Here is a 15,330-nt window from a genome sequence, read left to right as displayed (position 1 = left end):
CCCCCCTCCCCGCGATGGTAGGCACGGAAAAGGAGTGTTGAATAAAGATACTTACGTTGATTTCAGCTCTTAGTGTTTGTATGTGGGTGTTTTAATGGGAATGTGGATCTTTCAGTTCAATTTGAGAAGTACCTATGATATCGTTCCACTTTTTATTGTGTGTCATGTAATGTGGGGAATTGGTCTTGGTCTTGACCTGGTCTCGCCCTCCCTCGGTCTCGGTCTCGACTTGGTCTCAGCCCCTAAAAGTCTTGGTCTTGTCTCGATCTCGATAAACTCTGGTTTTTGTCTAAACTTGGCCTTGGTTTGGGTGGTCTTGACTATAACACTAGTGGAAACAACAACCAGAAATACACTCACCACCACTGGCGTACTCCATCACCAAATAAAGTGTCTTCTCCGTCTCAATCACCTCAAACAATTTCACTGCAGGAGAATGTTTTGAAAAAGGAAAGAGAGGGAGACAGGTATAAAAAGATTGTTTTTACCAATGGAGGTTGTAGATTGGTGTTAAGTGAGTTTACTGGTCTGGTTAGATTAGCCTCATTGTATTAAAACTTAAATCTGAGTCTGAATGAGATCTTCAGTACTTTAAGAAACCAATAAAAGGGTGATCTCTGTTTTCTTATTTCTTTGATCTAAGTTATACTGGTTTAGCTAGGTGCTGGCTACTGGCTTAACTGTTAATACTACTAAAAAGATTAAATGGGGATGTTATTGCTTAACTGTCATCCAGCTGCTTCAGGATCCTGTTTGAACTTACCTATATTTGGATGATTCAGTATCTTCATTATTCTGACTTCCCTGAAGAGCTGTTGAGACACAGAGGAACATTTAATGCATACAAAACATAGCATGCATGACATAACAAGCAGTGACCCTGAGTGTCTGCTCTGTCTGAAGAAGTAGTTAGGAAATGTTATTAAGCACTGATTAGGGTGCTGAGCGAAGGGAATTGGGCAACAACAAACTCCTAAGTGCCACAATGTGTATACATCTGAAACTGGATTACACTCTGCAGGAACATGAGAGGACCTAAGAATCATGGGACTACTGTACTGTGTAAAGCAATATGACTGATGCAGTGGCAACTTCGCACTAAACCCTGCCCTACACAGATAAGGAGCAGAATTACAACTCCAATGACACACTGCAGTCCAGCAAGCCGGCCATCCAAACACCCAGTCAGCAGCATCACACAACCAAACACACATGTTCACAGCCAGTTAGACAATCTGCAGCCTAATATAATCATCCTAACATGGACGTACAAAAAAGAACAGCAAAATCATATTCATGCCTTAGTCCTGTAGTTCTGGAAAACTACAAGGTTTACTTTGATTTTAAGACTTATTACTGTAGATGGGGAACTTTTCTATCCAGTCTTATGAGAAACCCCTACAGAAAAATCCCATCCTCCTATAACGGCTGAGTGCACAGTGAGAAAGGAGAGCATTCAGAGTTATAATCACTTTAAAGCGTGTCTCCTCAGCCTCGGCGTGACTGTTTACGACAAACGAGCTCCTGCAGCCACTTAGAGGTGCTGTTGAATCATTTACATTCTGCTGATTCCCAGTCGTGCTCAGGCTGGGTTTGAGTGTTAAATTTCAACACACAGTCAACTGGGATTTAGCATCTACTGCTACCTGAAACAGAACACAGAATTTTCCATTTGCTGACCACTTTGATTAAGCAAAAAAGGTCCAGAGTGATGCTTTCATCTCCTGTCTATTCTAAATTGACAAGTACTCACGAGTCATTACCAAGCATGTCAAATTAAAAATCAGGATGGACCCTGTAGTTGTGTGTGTGCGCATGTGTGTATTAACAGTGTGTGTGCACAAAATTTCTAATGGCCTTTTAGGTCTTACATAAATGCGGGGATGGTCTGTGTTTCTAGGTCATCAAACACAGCCATAATACAAGTGTGAGCAGACCCGACTCTGTGGGACCTCTCAGCTACAGTCTGGTGGGACAACATGCAGGTACTCTCTCTCACTCTAATTATTTTCTCTTTTATCTTTCTCTACTTGCTCGTCTGACTCTCCTTTTTTTCCCCAAGAGAAAACCAAGTTCTTTTTTAAATACTAACAAGTATTGTCTGTGTGGCCAAAGCTTGGTATAGCTCATTCCATGGCGCCATAGAGCTCCACTGTTATTACAAAAAACTATCAAACACATATCAATGAGTCACTGTTGTACAGGGTGACATCTTCCTTCATTACCATGAACATGGGCACCGCACTTTATTTTGAATCAATCCCACACACACACTATATAAATATGTATTAATCCGCAGGTGAAAATAGTCAACAAACACAGCACTTACGCTTGTTTGTTCAAAAGTACAGGTCTTTTAAAAAAATGTTTTTTTATATCTTCATTAGGAACTAAAGTGCCACAGACAGGGTGGGGAAGTCAAAAGGTATTGAGAGACAGATTAATACATTGTTAGTTTTGCTCTTGAGCATGAGATATCATGAGATTTGAGATATCATGAGATTTGTTGACAATAAGAAAAATACAAAATTTCACCAGCCTTATCCTTTAAATAAGACTGTACTGTAAATGTAAATAACCTGTAAACAGGTGCAAGGTTAAATCATCTATGTAAAAACAATAACGTCATAGTTACAAAATATGTCAAATAATATGTCACAGTTTGAAGAAACAGACATCGGTTGTGCACAACTGCTGATTCCTCTCAATAAGACTTCATTAATATAGCTAACTTTAACAGTTTAACTGTCACTGCATATGTAATATGCTGTACATGCACAAACCACGTACAGTATGTTATTAGGTACTACTAGGGCTGGGCGATGTGGGCAGAAATGTTATCACGGTAAAAACATTTCACATCATTCGATAGCGATAATTATCACGATAAATATGAAATCATTATTGAAGTTTAAAGGCTGATTTTTGCTCCTGAGTGTAAATCGAAGAAACCAGATGGTTAATTATGTGGTTAAACTTTTCTTTGTGGTCAGAATGGGACAAACACTTGATGCCAAACAGTGGATCACTTCACAAGTCTGAGGCAGAACATTTAAAACTGTGATGATAAAAATCTTAGTCACCAAATATGATCAGTAAATCTTTTTTCAGGCCCACTTTCCTCAACAAAATAAATATTTTAATAGAAAACTTAAGTGCTAATCTGTTCGTGATTCTAATGAATTAAACCAAATATTTATTGACAATATATTGAACATTAATTATATTGTTACTGAGGAAAATTATATTGCGATAATTATCATTATTGTTTTATTGCCCAGCCCTAGGTACTACCATTGTATATTTATAGCTTTAGAGTACAGTATGGTCTTTACATTTTACTTTAATTTAGTTCTTTATGAAACCAGCCACCTCTCTTTGAATGTTGTTAGTTTTGTGATTCTCATGTGTGATTTGTCTGCTGTAACACTGCAATTTCCATTTGGAATTAATAGAATAATCTTGCTATTCAACTAGACATTTTAAATGAATGTGCATGCGTGCATAGTTTGAATTTGTTATGGGACCATGTTTTTGTCTACAGAAACCTTGAATTACTGAGTGGCTCAGAATAGCGAGCTTCTCCTGTGTGGCAAATCCTGCTCCATATTCATCAGATGCTACGTCGGCCTTAGAGGTTCCCCCATGGTAACAAAGTAAATTAGAGTGGAAACACACTGACACAATAACTAGAAGATGTCCTGCAGTACACAAGAACACAGAAGTCACAGCCTCAGATATGCATCCATCCAGGCACGATGTGCTTTAACACGTGATGCATACGTCAAGCTTCTTTATTATTCTGAATGAGTGATGGACTAAAGACTCAGTGTTTTATCTCCAGCTCCTATCTCTTCCTCTCTCCCTCCCTCCCTCCCTCCCTCTCTCCCTGAAGCACGCGTGCATCCACTTGGAAACAAAAATTAGAACAAATCAGAAAAGAGCGGTGGAAAACAACGACAACAAACACAGTGCCTGTCAATACAAGCTCAACAGAGATGTAGCCAATACGGAGGCTGACAGAAGACAATAAGTTAGGGTTTTTTGATCCAGTCTAGTGTTAATATTAATAATATCTACAGGCACAAAGGGGAGTCACAGCATGGCATAAAGCAGTTTTAAGGTGGTACTTAGTGGTGAATACTGAATATTTGGGCCAGCTTCCTATGAGGCAAAATATCTTTTAGTCTTTTAAACTAAAATGAATCAAAATGGTCAATTCAGATGATGAACTGAAACAGTGAATGAAGAAAATGATTAAAAGAATATCCGCAAAAACAAAATGTGTATCACAAACATGAAAACACACTGTTTGCGCCTGAATCTCAGTAGTCTGTGCCAGTGACCTACTTCCAGCTACCCAGGGGCGCTCAGACTCCCAAACTAGCCTTAATTACAGCAGAGTCCCCATGCAGAAGGAGCAGAACAGCAGATATCAGACTGGGAACACTTACAGGAACTGGCTGGACTATTTCAGTCACAGCAGCACAGCTGCTCATTCAACATGGAGATTACTGATAGGATGAGTAGCCTGGAAGCCTGGAAGCCCTCATCCCTCTAATGAGTGTGTGTGCGTCTTTTCGTGTGCACAAATAGTACTTCAAAACCACGTATCAGTAAATAACTGCTGCTTGCTGTTTGTCAAAGAAAGACCAAGCGAGACAGGAAGATAAACAGACAGGCAGAGCTATCGAAAGTGTCACTGACATTCAGACAAACTGTCCTGTCCTGGACTCCCAAGGTGATGAAAATAACCCCAACCCTCTGTCTCCATCTCACTCTGCTTCTGCAAAGACATGCCACCTCTCATTTATTATCCGCAACACCAAGGCACAACTTAGCAGCAGATTCACTTTTTAACCCTCAATCAAAGCCATGACAGCCCTGAACACATGTAAGAATATATTTTATATCCACAAATCCATACATATCTTAGCAGCCTCAACATTTGATTTGTTTTATGAGTCATCTCGGACAACAGTGCTGCCTGTCTAATCATGTTCCACTTATCTGAACAAGACCAAAGCTCCTCTAGCCCATGGGCCCGACATGGGCTAATGTGGAGTGGCAGGCGCAAGACAGACACAAACAACAGCCATTAAGGGAGCTTGACCCCCTTGGTGGGCTTTTTGCAACTGCCAGAAAATACACAAATAGAGTCAGAGTATGTTGCTTTGAACACTTTCTGAGCGCCTTAAAAACCAGACAGGTTTGCAAATGTGGCTCTGAGCCACGTTGAGAAAAAAAGACTAAATTTTTGGTGCCAGTGTTTCTAACGCTTCATTAACTCTCTTTATTCTGTTTTGCGTCACAAACAAAAAAAGCTCCACCTTTCTTGAACGTGTCTTGCATTTTAACAGCACAAGTTTTAAATTTGTCTGAAACGGCAGAAACATCTATCATGTCTGACTAGCCGGTCGTATAACCTTTAACATTTCTTTGATGTCACTGTTGCAGTAACAAAGAGAAATGACTCTTATTTACAGATTAGAAAGAGACAGAGAGAGTGATGGGACGGAGGGATGAGAGCAGCGTTTGCTCAGTGCAAGAGGGGATTAACGGAGAGGCCTATTTTAGGACTAAAATGCCTAAAAACCATGACAACGTCAACATCTCTGACCACAGATGACATGTGATGCATTTCCTGTGGCGGATCTAAGGAGGTGCTTTGGAAGCACAGCTGACCTCATTTCCTGTTACACTGAAACCACCACAAAGTGACACCAGGGCTAAGCGTGCCAGTGGGCCATAAAGGAACAGACCACAGCTTCATTCTAATGCCATGACTCATTCCGGTCTCTGTTAGACCCTTTTTAAAATCAAATAGTGATAAGTGATGAAAGATAGATTATAAGACTGACCTCACATCTTTGTCACTGTGATGTGAACCCAACTCTTTCCTACGAGGAGATCAATTAGAGGACGCCTATGTTTTGTGTTTATGACTGACTTAATGGTTGCACAAAGGTACAGGTATGCATGCATGTGTGCAAAACTGTGACTGAAAGACAAAAACCAATGAGGATCTGCCGGCTTGAGCATTCAGCATAGACCAAAGGACCTCCTGTCTATGTCTGTGAGTGTCATGCAGGCTTGTGTGTGTGCGCGCACGTGTGGCCGTGCAGAATCTGCCAGAGCACTGGCTGTGCCTGCAGTGCCAGATGGTGATGCCCGCAGCCTGACTCCTCTGAGACCATAAAAAGAGAGATCAGTGGCACTTTGACGGGCTAACATGAAAGGGCCACCGTTAAAACAGCGAGTGGAGGAGTGATGCGACCATATCAGACCTCTCGAACCTCACTCACCCACACTGTCACACAAACAGGTTCACAAATATAGCATAGCACTAGGGCTGAACTGATTTTAAAAAATATCTAATTGTGATTATTTTTACTGATATTGCAATTGCTATATGATTTGTGAGGGGGAATGATAATTTCTACATCATTATTCTCATTCCCATGAAAAAACACAAATGATTATGATGTGATTTTTACAGGGATCGCTACCAAACAAAAATGTTTTCCTATGTTTCTAGAATAGTATGTATAGGCCAGGACATCTCTGCAGCACAACAGTATTCAATTTAAAATGGTATTTTTGAAGCACATATCACCATATCATCTGCGATTTGAAAATTGCAGTAGGCCATATTGAGATTTCAGAAAGTGCTGTCCAACAGCTGTCTGTGGACGTGTTGCTACAGTGTTTAGTGTGAGTAAATACCGCACAATGCGTTTTTTTAAATCAACCGGCGTATCAATAGCTAACCTGGCTAGTTGTAAACAAACAACTGGCCAAGCGAGGTTTTCCGACTTGTTAACTGGAACGCCGTCAACTCGGGTGTGACGTCATTCCCAGCTCTCCCAGCAGCATTCGGGTCACGATGGGAACTGAGCAAGCACAGCAGCCCAGACACCCACGGGGAATGTAGTGAAATTCAGTCTAGACTTCCAAACATGAAGAATGTCCTCAACAAAAGCAGTAGCCAAAGCAAATATACTGACATTACTGATGTCAGCGAGAGATGATGACGTCGCTAAAGACCAAAGTTGTAGACAGCACTAAGTAGGGTTTTCTAATTAAAATGGAAGATTTATTTTGATGATTTTAAATGCTCTGAAATGAAGATTGTTGGGAGGGTGAAATGATCCACTGAACTTCTGTAGATCCCTGAAGTCTGTTTGTTAAATTAAGAGTAGTGGTTTTCCATTCATGTCCTCTGGACCATAGCTTGTTTTCTTTTTCTATTCCAGCCAATCTGAAAATCATCTCTGTTATATGCAATTCCTTTTCTTGGATGTTATTTGGCCATAGTCACAAGAGTAACCAAAGCAAAACTGAATCAAAATGGATGTTCCCTTTAATGCTTCCATAGTAGAGCTTCCACAAGAATAGCATAGGGCACTCTGAGTCAATGAGAAAATCGATTAAATCCAGGAGACAACTACTGCATTATAAGAGAAGCTTCTGCATTGCAGATGGCACTTCTGTATACCGATTACAGCAATCTCTAGTACAGAGCAGAGGACATAAAATATACAGCTACATATAAGCACCACACAGAGATAAACAGGTCTTTACACTCAGATACAGATACACAAACACACACCAGATTTAACACATGGATGCACTTGTACATGCAAAGTCAACGTGCATACGTGCTATTACACCAATAGCAACCATAAAAGGCCATAAGTCTTCTTCATATTGACCCTCTCAGGTCTACTGCAGCTGACATCTGAAAGACCCACTGAATAATTGATCAGATAGATCCTGATTGGTCTACAGGCTCAAATGATACGTCTGCCCTGCCCATCACCAGGCAGGGCAGACATGTAACCACTGTGTGTAACCACTCGTAACCTAGATGAGACCCAAATCTGTGAAGTCAAGAGTCAGTTTATATTCAGAATCTTAATGCCACACACACACACACACACACACACACACACACCATCTCTAAATGTTCATTACCCCAGTGTTGTGTGTAGATTAGAGACCACACAATAGGCTGTTAAACAAAAGAGCTCGCACACTGACATTTATCTCAGTCAGATTAGATGAGTATGGAACTTGGAGCTTGAAATTCTCCCAGCGTCTTCGCACTGACTGGCTGAAGAATTTCAGTCGGATCCCATTAAGCTCCGAGTCAATTACAGATGTGCTTTGCTCGTGGACCACAATAGCGGGAGAACTGAACTAGAAATGCCCCAAAATTGTCTTGTTTTGTCTTTTCTTGTGAGTATTTACAAGTAGGATTTAAGCCAAGAACTAAATTTGTCATTTGTCTCAGATTAGTCCTTCACAATTATACCGCGTTTCATCATCCTAGCCTTCATTTCCTCCAGTAACACTCATTGAGTTCACTTCTCTCTTTCCCCACTCACACCGATGTGGGACACCAGACATTATAAAACTAATTGTCGTTATCAATCTGTCATTAAGACTTTTTGCTGCAGCAATATTTTCTCACCCCGATGGCTTGCAGAGAGAAGAGGTCCGTCAAGACATCAGCTGTCATTTACGTAGGTGTGTTGGTTATAATCGTCCATTATTAAAATGAGTCACCACAGCAGTTGCTTAGCAATTTGTTCATTGTTTTACTAAAACACAAGAATTAAAAGAGCAGCGATGGTGCTCCATGCTACGATAATGTCATGACAATGAAAGGAATTCCTGTCATTCAGCTGCACACCTGCTTTATATTTAGCTGGATTTGGACTCAGAAATCAGGAAACGGTCCCAAACCGTCCGTAACTGGTTATGACTGCTAGACAAGGGTAAGTGACAAACAGGCAGGCGACTGTATTTTTAGCTGCATCTAACCACAAGCCAACGGAGAGTCAAGAGTTGGGTTGGAGGGGGCTGGAGATTAAACAAGCCTTGTGGTCTCTCCTGACTACATCTGATTACATTATGTAAAACAGCACATCCTGAGTTCAAAGAGCAAAAATAGCGGCAAGAACACAGGAGTGACTAATGGAAAATCCATGAGTGCTGTAACCAAGAGATTAATGTTACCATGTGGCCAAAAAACAGACTCACCTTCTGTAGACTTGTGGGATTCAGCTGGGTTTTGTCTATAATCTTCACCGCCACCTAGAGAGAGAAAAGACAGGAAGACAAAGACAGAAAAAAAGAGGAAGAGGGGGAGTGAGTGGGATGTGGAGATTAAAAAAATAACAGATGTCAAAACTAATTCTAGTTTTGTATTTCTGTTTTGGTTGTACAGTGTAAGCTTGCGTTGAAAGGAAGTACCCTTTGAGGCGTCTTTGTCAAAACATGTCACAGCTGAATCTGTGCGTTCAAACTGAACACACCTTAGAGCTCTACCTTGTGAAGAGATAAAGCTTTAATTGGCAGAGATAAAAAAAACAAACAAAAAAAACAGAATATCTGTTCATGAATATAAAATAAGACCCATTACACACCAACACACACACACACACAGTGAACTTAAAGTAAATATGTAAATGCATCCACAGACAATCCCTGGCTTTGTGTGGCAGCCAGGCTAGTTCCAATACACATGACTCTGCAGGTCAGTGATCTACTATATACTCGGCAGGTCTTGCTGGGCAGCAGTCTGAACAATCCATCTCAACAGACACCAGAAAGTGCACACACTGAAACAGACCTGCTCCCCTCACTTTCTGAGTGCTCAGCAGCTTTCACACAGCCACTAGCTGAGCCATGCTGCAGACTCACCATTAAATTATGCTGATAAATGATTGACAGAGCAGTTTTACTATATAATGTAATTACATTGAAATACTAGATAAGGCCTTTTTGCATTACACAAAACGATTCAACCATAATTATACAGTTTTATTACACAAACATAAGAATGGCTGAGTTTGTGGTCTAACTAAAGTGCAATCACCACAACATTTTTTTCAGCCTTGCTAAGGAGAGAGCAGGGCTCTAAGGAAGGCCCAGATAGATGGCTGGTTGGTTCATACCACTTTGGAGCTGCATGCCCTCTATAGGCCTCAAAGAGAGTTTAGAATCCTCAACTGTGTTCTCACAGACCATTTCACAGTGCTAAACATTTAAATGTGTATGTGTTTATTCTCTGTAGTAGTGTTTGTTAATGTTAGTGGCTGACAGGAAATAAACTCAGATACAATGCAGTTCCCATGAAATAGTAATGCATAATAAAACATAATGATTCTTACCAGCATATACGCATTTGTTCTCGAGCATGTGGGCTAGATAAACAAAGTTAGGGCTGCACAATTTGGAGAAAAAGTCATATTGCAATTTGCCATTGTGACTATGATCTAATGGTAACAAATGGTATCATGACATACTTGCTTGATTTTAAAGAAAAATGCAGTGTATTCGTATAATATTATAACATTAAATATAAAGCATGTTAATTTAATAGTATACTGTTAGTATACTAATATGATACTATCTTGATTTTAGTTTCATATAATTGATATCATAGTTACAGCAGTTTCCTTTTTGTGGGTTTTCATTCATTACATCCTTGTGCAGGGCAGCGTGGTGGTGCAGTGGTTAGCACTGTCACCTCACAGCAAGAATTGTTGTGGGTTCAAACCCCGGTTGCCCCGGCCTTTCTGTGCAGAGTTTGCATGTTCTCCCCGTGACTGCGTGGGTTCTCTCCAGGTGCTCCGGCTTCCTCCTGCGGACTAGGTTGATTGGTGACCCTAAATTGTCCTTAGGTGTGAGTGTGAGCGTGAGTGGTTGTTCGTCTATGTGTGGCCCTGCGATGGACTGGACTGGTAGTGGGTGTACCCCGCCTTTCGCCCAATGCCAGCTGGGATTGGCTCCAGCGACCCGCAGGATAAGGGCTTGATGGATGGATGGACATCCTTGTGCAAGAATTTTGTCCCGCCCCATCCAGGCAAAAGTGCCATGGACGAGCACACCAGCTTTATGAAAAGTTGATCATGTTTCAACAAAAGACACCGAAACAGCTAAACCCAAACAATGACACGCGACACGTGCTCCTGATGGCCACTGTGTTTTTAAAAATTTGCGGCATGCCGCGCCCACAGAGAGGGGCAATGCTAGGTTGTACTCTCACACTGCACTTGTGAAACATTTTTCTGGTTTGCAGCATCTATTTTTAGGGGCATATGCAAGTGCAGTGGTCACAACGTAGAGCCCGGTGTGGGCGTGGATAATGAGCAGACTGCAGTACACACAGTTCAAACACATAGCACACTTTTTTGTTTAATTAAAATCGCACCCTTTTGCAGTTATGTAATCGCACAGGGTGACATCGCGATTTGCGATTACATTAATTGTGCAGCCCTAAACAAAATGGACACCCATTCAGAGAAAAACAGCTCCATAGCAATACTAGAGCTTAAAAAGTGTGATGATGCGTCACAGTAGGGACCTTTGCTGTCTGTCAAAGCCTTTATTCCACAGTATAAAGTCTGGTAAGGGGGATCCTATCAGCTTCTCAACGCTATACTACGGAATAAATGCTCTGATGAAGTGCTCAAGTAAAGCTTTGAGGGTTTTCTGTTCTACAGTCCCCTCCAAAAGTATTGGAACGGTAAGACAAATTCCTTTGTTTTTGTTGTTCACTGAAGACATTTGGGTTTAAGATCAAAAGATGAGTATGAGACAAGAGTTCAGAATTTCAGCTTTTATTTCCTGGTATTCACATCTAGATGTGTTAAACAACTTAGGACATATCACCGTTTGTATTAGACCACAGCATTCTTAGGTGAGAAAAAATAATGGAACAAATAATCTTAAAGTAAATAACATTTAATATTTGGTGGCATAACCCTTGCTTGCAATAACTGCCTCAAGCCTGCGACCCATCGACATCACCAAACTGTTGCATTCTTCATTTGTGATGCTATTCCAGGCTTTTACCGCAGCTTCTTCAGTTCTTGTTTGTTTCGGGGTGTTTCTCCCTTCACTCTCCTCTTAAGGAGTTGAAATGCCTGCTCTATTGGGTTAAGGTCAGGTGATTGACTTGGCCAGTCTAAAACCTTCCACTTTTCCCCCCTGATGAAGTGCTTTGTTTTGTTGGCAGTGTGCTTTGGGTCATTGTCCTGCTGCATGGTAAACTTCCTCCCGATTAGTTTCAATGCATTTCTCTGTAAATTGGCAGACAAAGTGTTTCTGTCCACTTCTGAATTCATTCTGCTGCTACCATCATCAGTTACATCATCAATAAATATTGATGAGCCTGTTCCAGAAGCAGCCATGCAGGCCCAAGCCATGACATTACCTCCGCCATGCTTCACAGATGAGCTTGTATGCTTCAGATCATAAGCAGTTCCTTTCTTTCTCCACACTTTGGCCTTTCCATCACTTTGGTAGAGATTAATCTTGGTCTCATCAGTCCATAAGATTGTGTTACAGACACAATTTTGCGGCTCATCTCTGTACTTCTTTGCAAATTTCAATCTGGCCTTCCGATTCTTGCTGCTGATGAGTGGTTTGCATCTTGTGGTGTGGCCTCTATATTTCTGCTCTCTGAGTCTTCTTTGTGGATTGTGATACCTTCACCCCTGCACTGTGGAGGTCGTTGGTGATGTCACTTACTGATGTTTTGGGGGTTTTCTTCACAGCTCTCACGATATTCCTGTCATCAACTACTGCTGTTCGATGTCTGTTGCTCAGTACACCAGTAGTTTCTTTTTCAGGACATTCCAAATTGTTGTGCTTGCTTTGCCCAAAGTTTGTCCAATGGCTCTGGTCAATTGTCCTTCAGTTGTCCTTCTTTTCTCAGCTTGACAATAGCTTGCTTTTCTCCCATAGACAGCTCTCTGGTCTTCATGTTGGTTTATCCTCTTTAAACAGGAAATGCAGTCTTTATAGGTTTGAACCAAGGATGAAAACTTAGACTAGTCATGCAGAGCTATTTAATGTTTGGACAATCAACCTAAAAGGCAACACCTAGGCAACAAGAAACATCTGTCACATGTTCCAATAGTTTTGCTCACTTGAGAAATGGGTGGGTTCAAACAAAGGGTGGTATGTCCTGAGTTGTTTAACACATCTAGATGTGAATACCAGGAAATGAGTGCTGACATTCTGAACTCTTGTCTCATACTCATCTTTTGATCTTAAACCCAAATGTCTTCAGTGAACAACAAAAACAAAGGAATTTGCCTTACCGTTCCAATACTTGAGTGGACTGTATATGATGTACCAACATTATTAAGTATAAAACCGGTACTTATCTTCATCACACACTATACTGGCAGCTACCATCCAACCACACTACACTGTAAGTACACTGATTGTTGCTTTTTCTCTCTTTTCCAATCCCAAGCAGATCCTCTATCACTTAAATGAGTTACTTGTGAATCTATCAATACCACACTCCAGACTTGAGTAAACTTAGCTCATTTTGTCTTTTGTCATCCTATATGTTCAACTGTAATATTATGACACAGGGACTTCAACTCTTACCTCTCTTTAGAAGAGATGGAGTGGAGAAACTGCATTTGGAGATTAATCATAACATCAAAGCATTAATTACAATTCATCATAACAGCATTACTGTGACTCTGGCCTCATGAGAGCTTAATAAACATGCTTCAGTGGGTGCAGACTCTGGCTCTAATCCCAAGCAGCCTGTTAAGGGGGAAACCAGAAAACACATGCTGAGTCACAGTGGAGAGAAAGCAGGTTATTCAGCCCGGGCGGGGTTGCCCAATTATCTGCAGTGCAAGTTGCTGGGACATCTAGTTTCATCTAAACCTGGAAAAAATGACAGCAATGTGGTGGCTGTGAGAGTCCAGCAGGGAGAAGAGAGAGCGGAGTGAAAGACTGCAGAGAGGCTCGCTGTGTGTAGACACACGCAGTACGCAGGTGGTGTCTATTTGCAGCCTGTCTTAGGTGGGCAGGTGCACAGACAGACCTCACTCCCTTCCTCTCTGCTTCCTCCAGTCAGGGACAAAACTCAGGTGGAGGCATGTATGTCTGTGTGCGGGTTGATGTATGCCTGCACGTGTTGATGCTGTCCTCATGTGTCACTATTGTTTCAACTTCCACTATTCCCTTTGCATGAGTCAGAGATAATCATTACATTCACGTTACACTGTGCCAATATTTCCCTTTTTGTTCTCAGATTGAGAGATCTGATTAATGCGTGGATGGCACCACATCATATGCCAGTGTTTGTGTGTGTTCTCTCTCTCTGATGGATCTGAGGGTGAATAATTCAGTCCCACAGTGAGAGAAGGGCAACGTGCATCACTGTAAATTTATTCAGCGCATTCGTAACACACGGCCCATATGCTCTTCACCGTATGCAGGTCTTGTGATCGCATGCGCATGTAAAACATGTGCACATGAATATTCAGATGGAGGGCACAGAGGGGAAACTTAGTCATAGTGTCACTTGTGTGCTGGAAAGCTTTTCACATGTTCCTCTCCACTTTTCTATTTCCCCCTGAGCTCTTTTGTTTCGACCACAGTGTTGTGATCTCTGTGCGCTAGAGGGAACTACTTTTAAAGTCATATTTCATACACAGATAAGAAAGACAATACCTTTGCTATGTAGGGAGAAAGGCTGGGTGATATAATTGTAATCATACTTTGCGTCTGTTGCCAGTTATTTGTTACTAGCACTTGAAGTCCTCTAAGGCGAATTTATGATTTGTGACTTTTTCATATGTATCAGTTTTCATACCTACCTGCCACATAGCTGCATGTTCATGCTTATCTTTGTTTAGCTTAGTTGTCTGTTTCGCTGTACATCTATATTTAGCCCTCCGCACTGTGTGTAAGTGTATGAAGAGCTGCTGAAAACCAGAGTCAAATTCCTTTTATGTGTCAACATCGTCAACATCAGAGCTGAAACGATAAATTTATTAATTTAGTTGAACGATCAGTGGTTTAAGTAATTTGTCAAAATACCAAATTTTCCCTCATTCCAGCTTCTTAATTGTGAGAATTTGCTGCTTTTTACTGGTGTTTGTGATCTTGAGAAAATTGTGATGGCATTTTTCACTATTTTTACAAGTTATAAGTAATGTACCAAACGATTAATCCATCAATTTATAAAACAATCAGATTAATCAGTAATGAAAATAATCGTTACAAACATACTTTTTACCTAATTCTGCTATATCACAACATGACAAATGTACGCAAAATCTAAATTGTAATTTAATTGATCGTCAAAACAATTCACTTTGTTCCACTCTTATGCATTACATCAGATATAACTCTTTACGCGCAAAACAAAAGCTTTGTTAACCTCTTACTTAGTTTTTTGAAATAAATTACTTATAGATAATAATGTATCATCGCCCCTCCTTAGTGGGTAGGAGATATGGGCATATGGTAGAGGCAAATGTTTCAGTGCAGCTGAGC

The 15,330-nt window shown here is 40.9% G+C and overlaps 1 protein-coding gene across 2 annotated transcripts in view; it reads right to left on the bottom strand.

Moving 5' to 3' along the window:
• LOC123983932 (serine/threonine-protein kinase MARK1-like) overlaps positions 1–15,330 on the bottom strand; it is a 33,164-nt gene that overhangs the window by 11,612 nt on the left and 6,222 nt on the right. For both annotated transcript variants that reach the window (XM_046070379.1, XM_046070381.1), the window contains exons 3-5: positions 9,049–9,102; positions 764–812; positions 361–426 (exon numbers count right to left, since the gene is read on the bottom strand). In XM_046070379.1, the coding sequence (XP_045926335.1) occupies positions 361–426; positions 764–812; positions 9,049–9,102 (169 nt within the window). The remainder of the gene's footprint in view (positions 1–360; positions 427–763; positions 813–9,048; positions 9,103–15,330) is intronic.

Source organism: Micropterus dolomieu, linkage group LG15, assembly GCF_021292245.1.
Source record: "Micropterus dolomieu isolate WLL.071019.BEF.003 ecotype Adirondacks linkage group LG15, ASM2129224v1, whole genome shotgun sequence".
Classification (NCBI taxonomy): domain Eukaryota; kingdom Metazoa; phylum Chordata; class Actinopteri; order Centrarchiformes; family Centrarchidae; genus Micropterus; species Micropterus dolomieu.
This window is presented reverse-complemented; position numbering and strand designations above follow the sequence as displayed.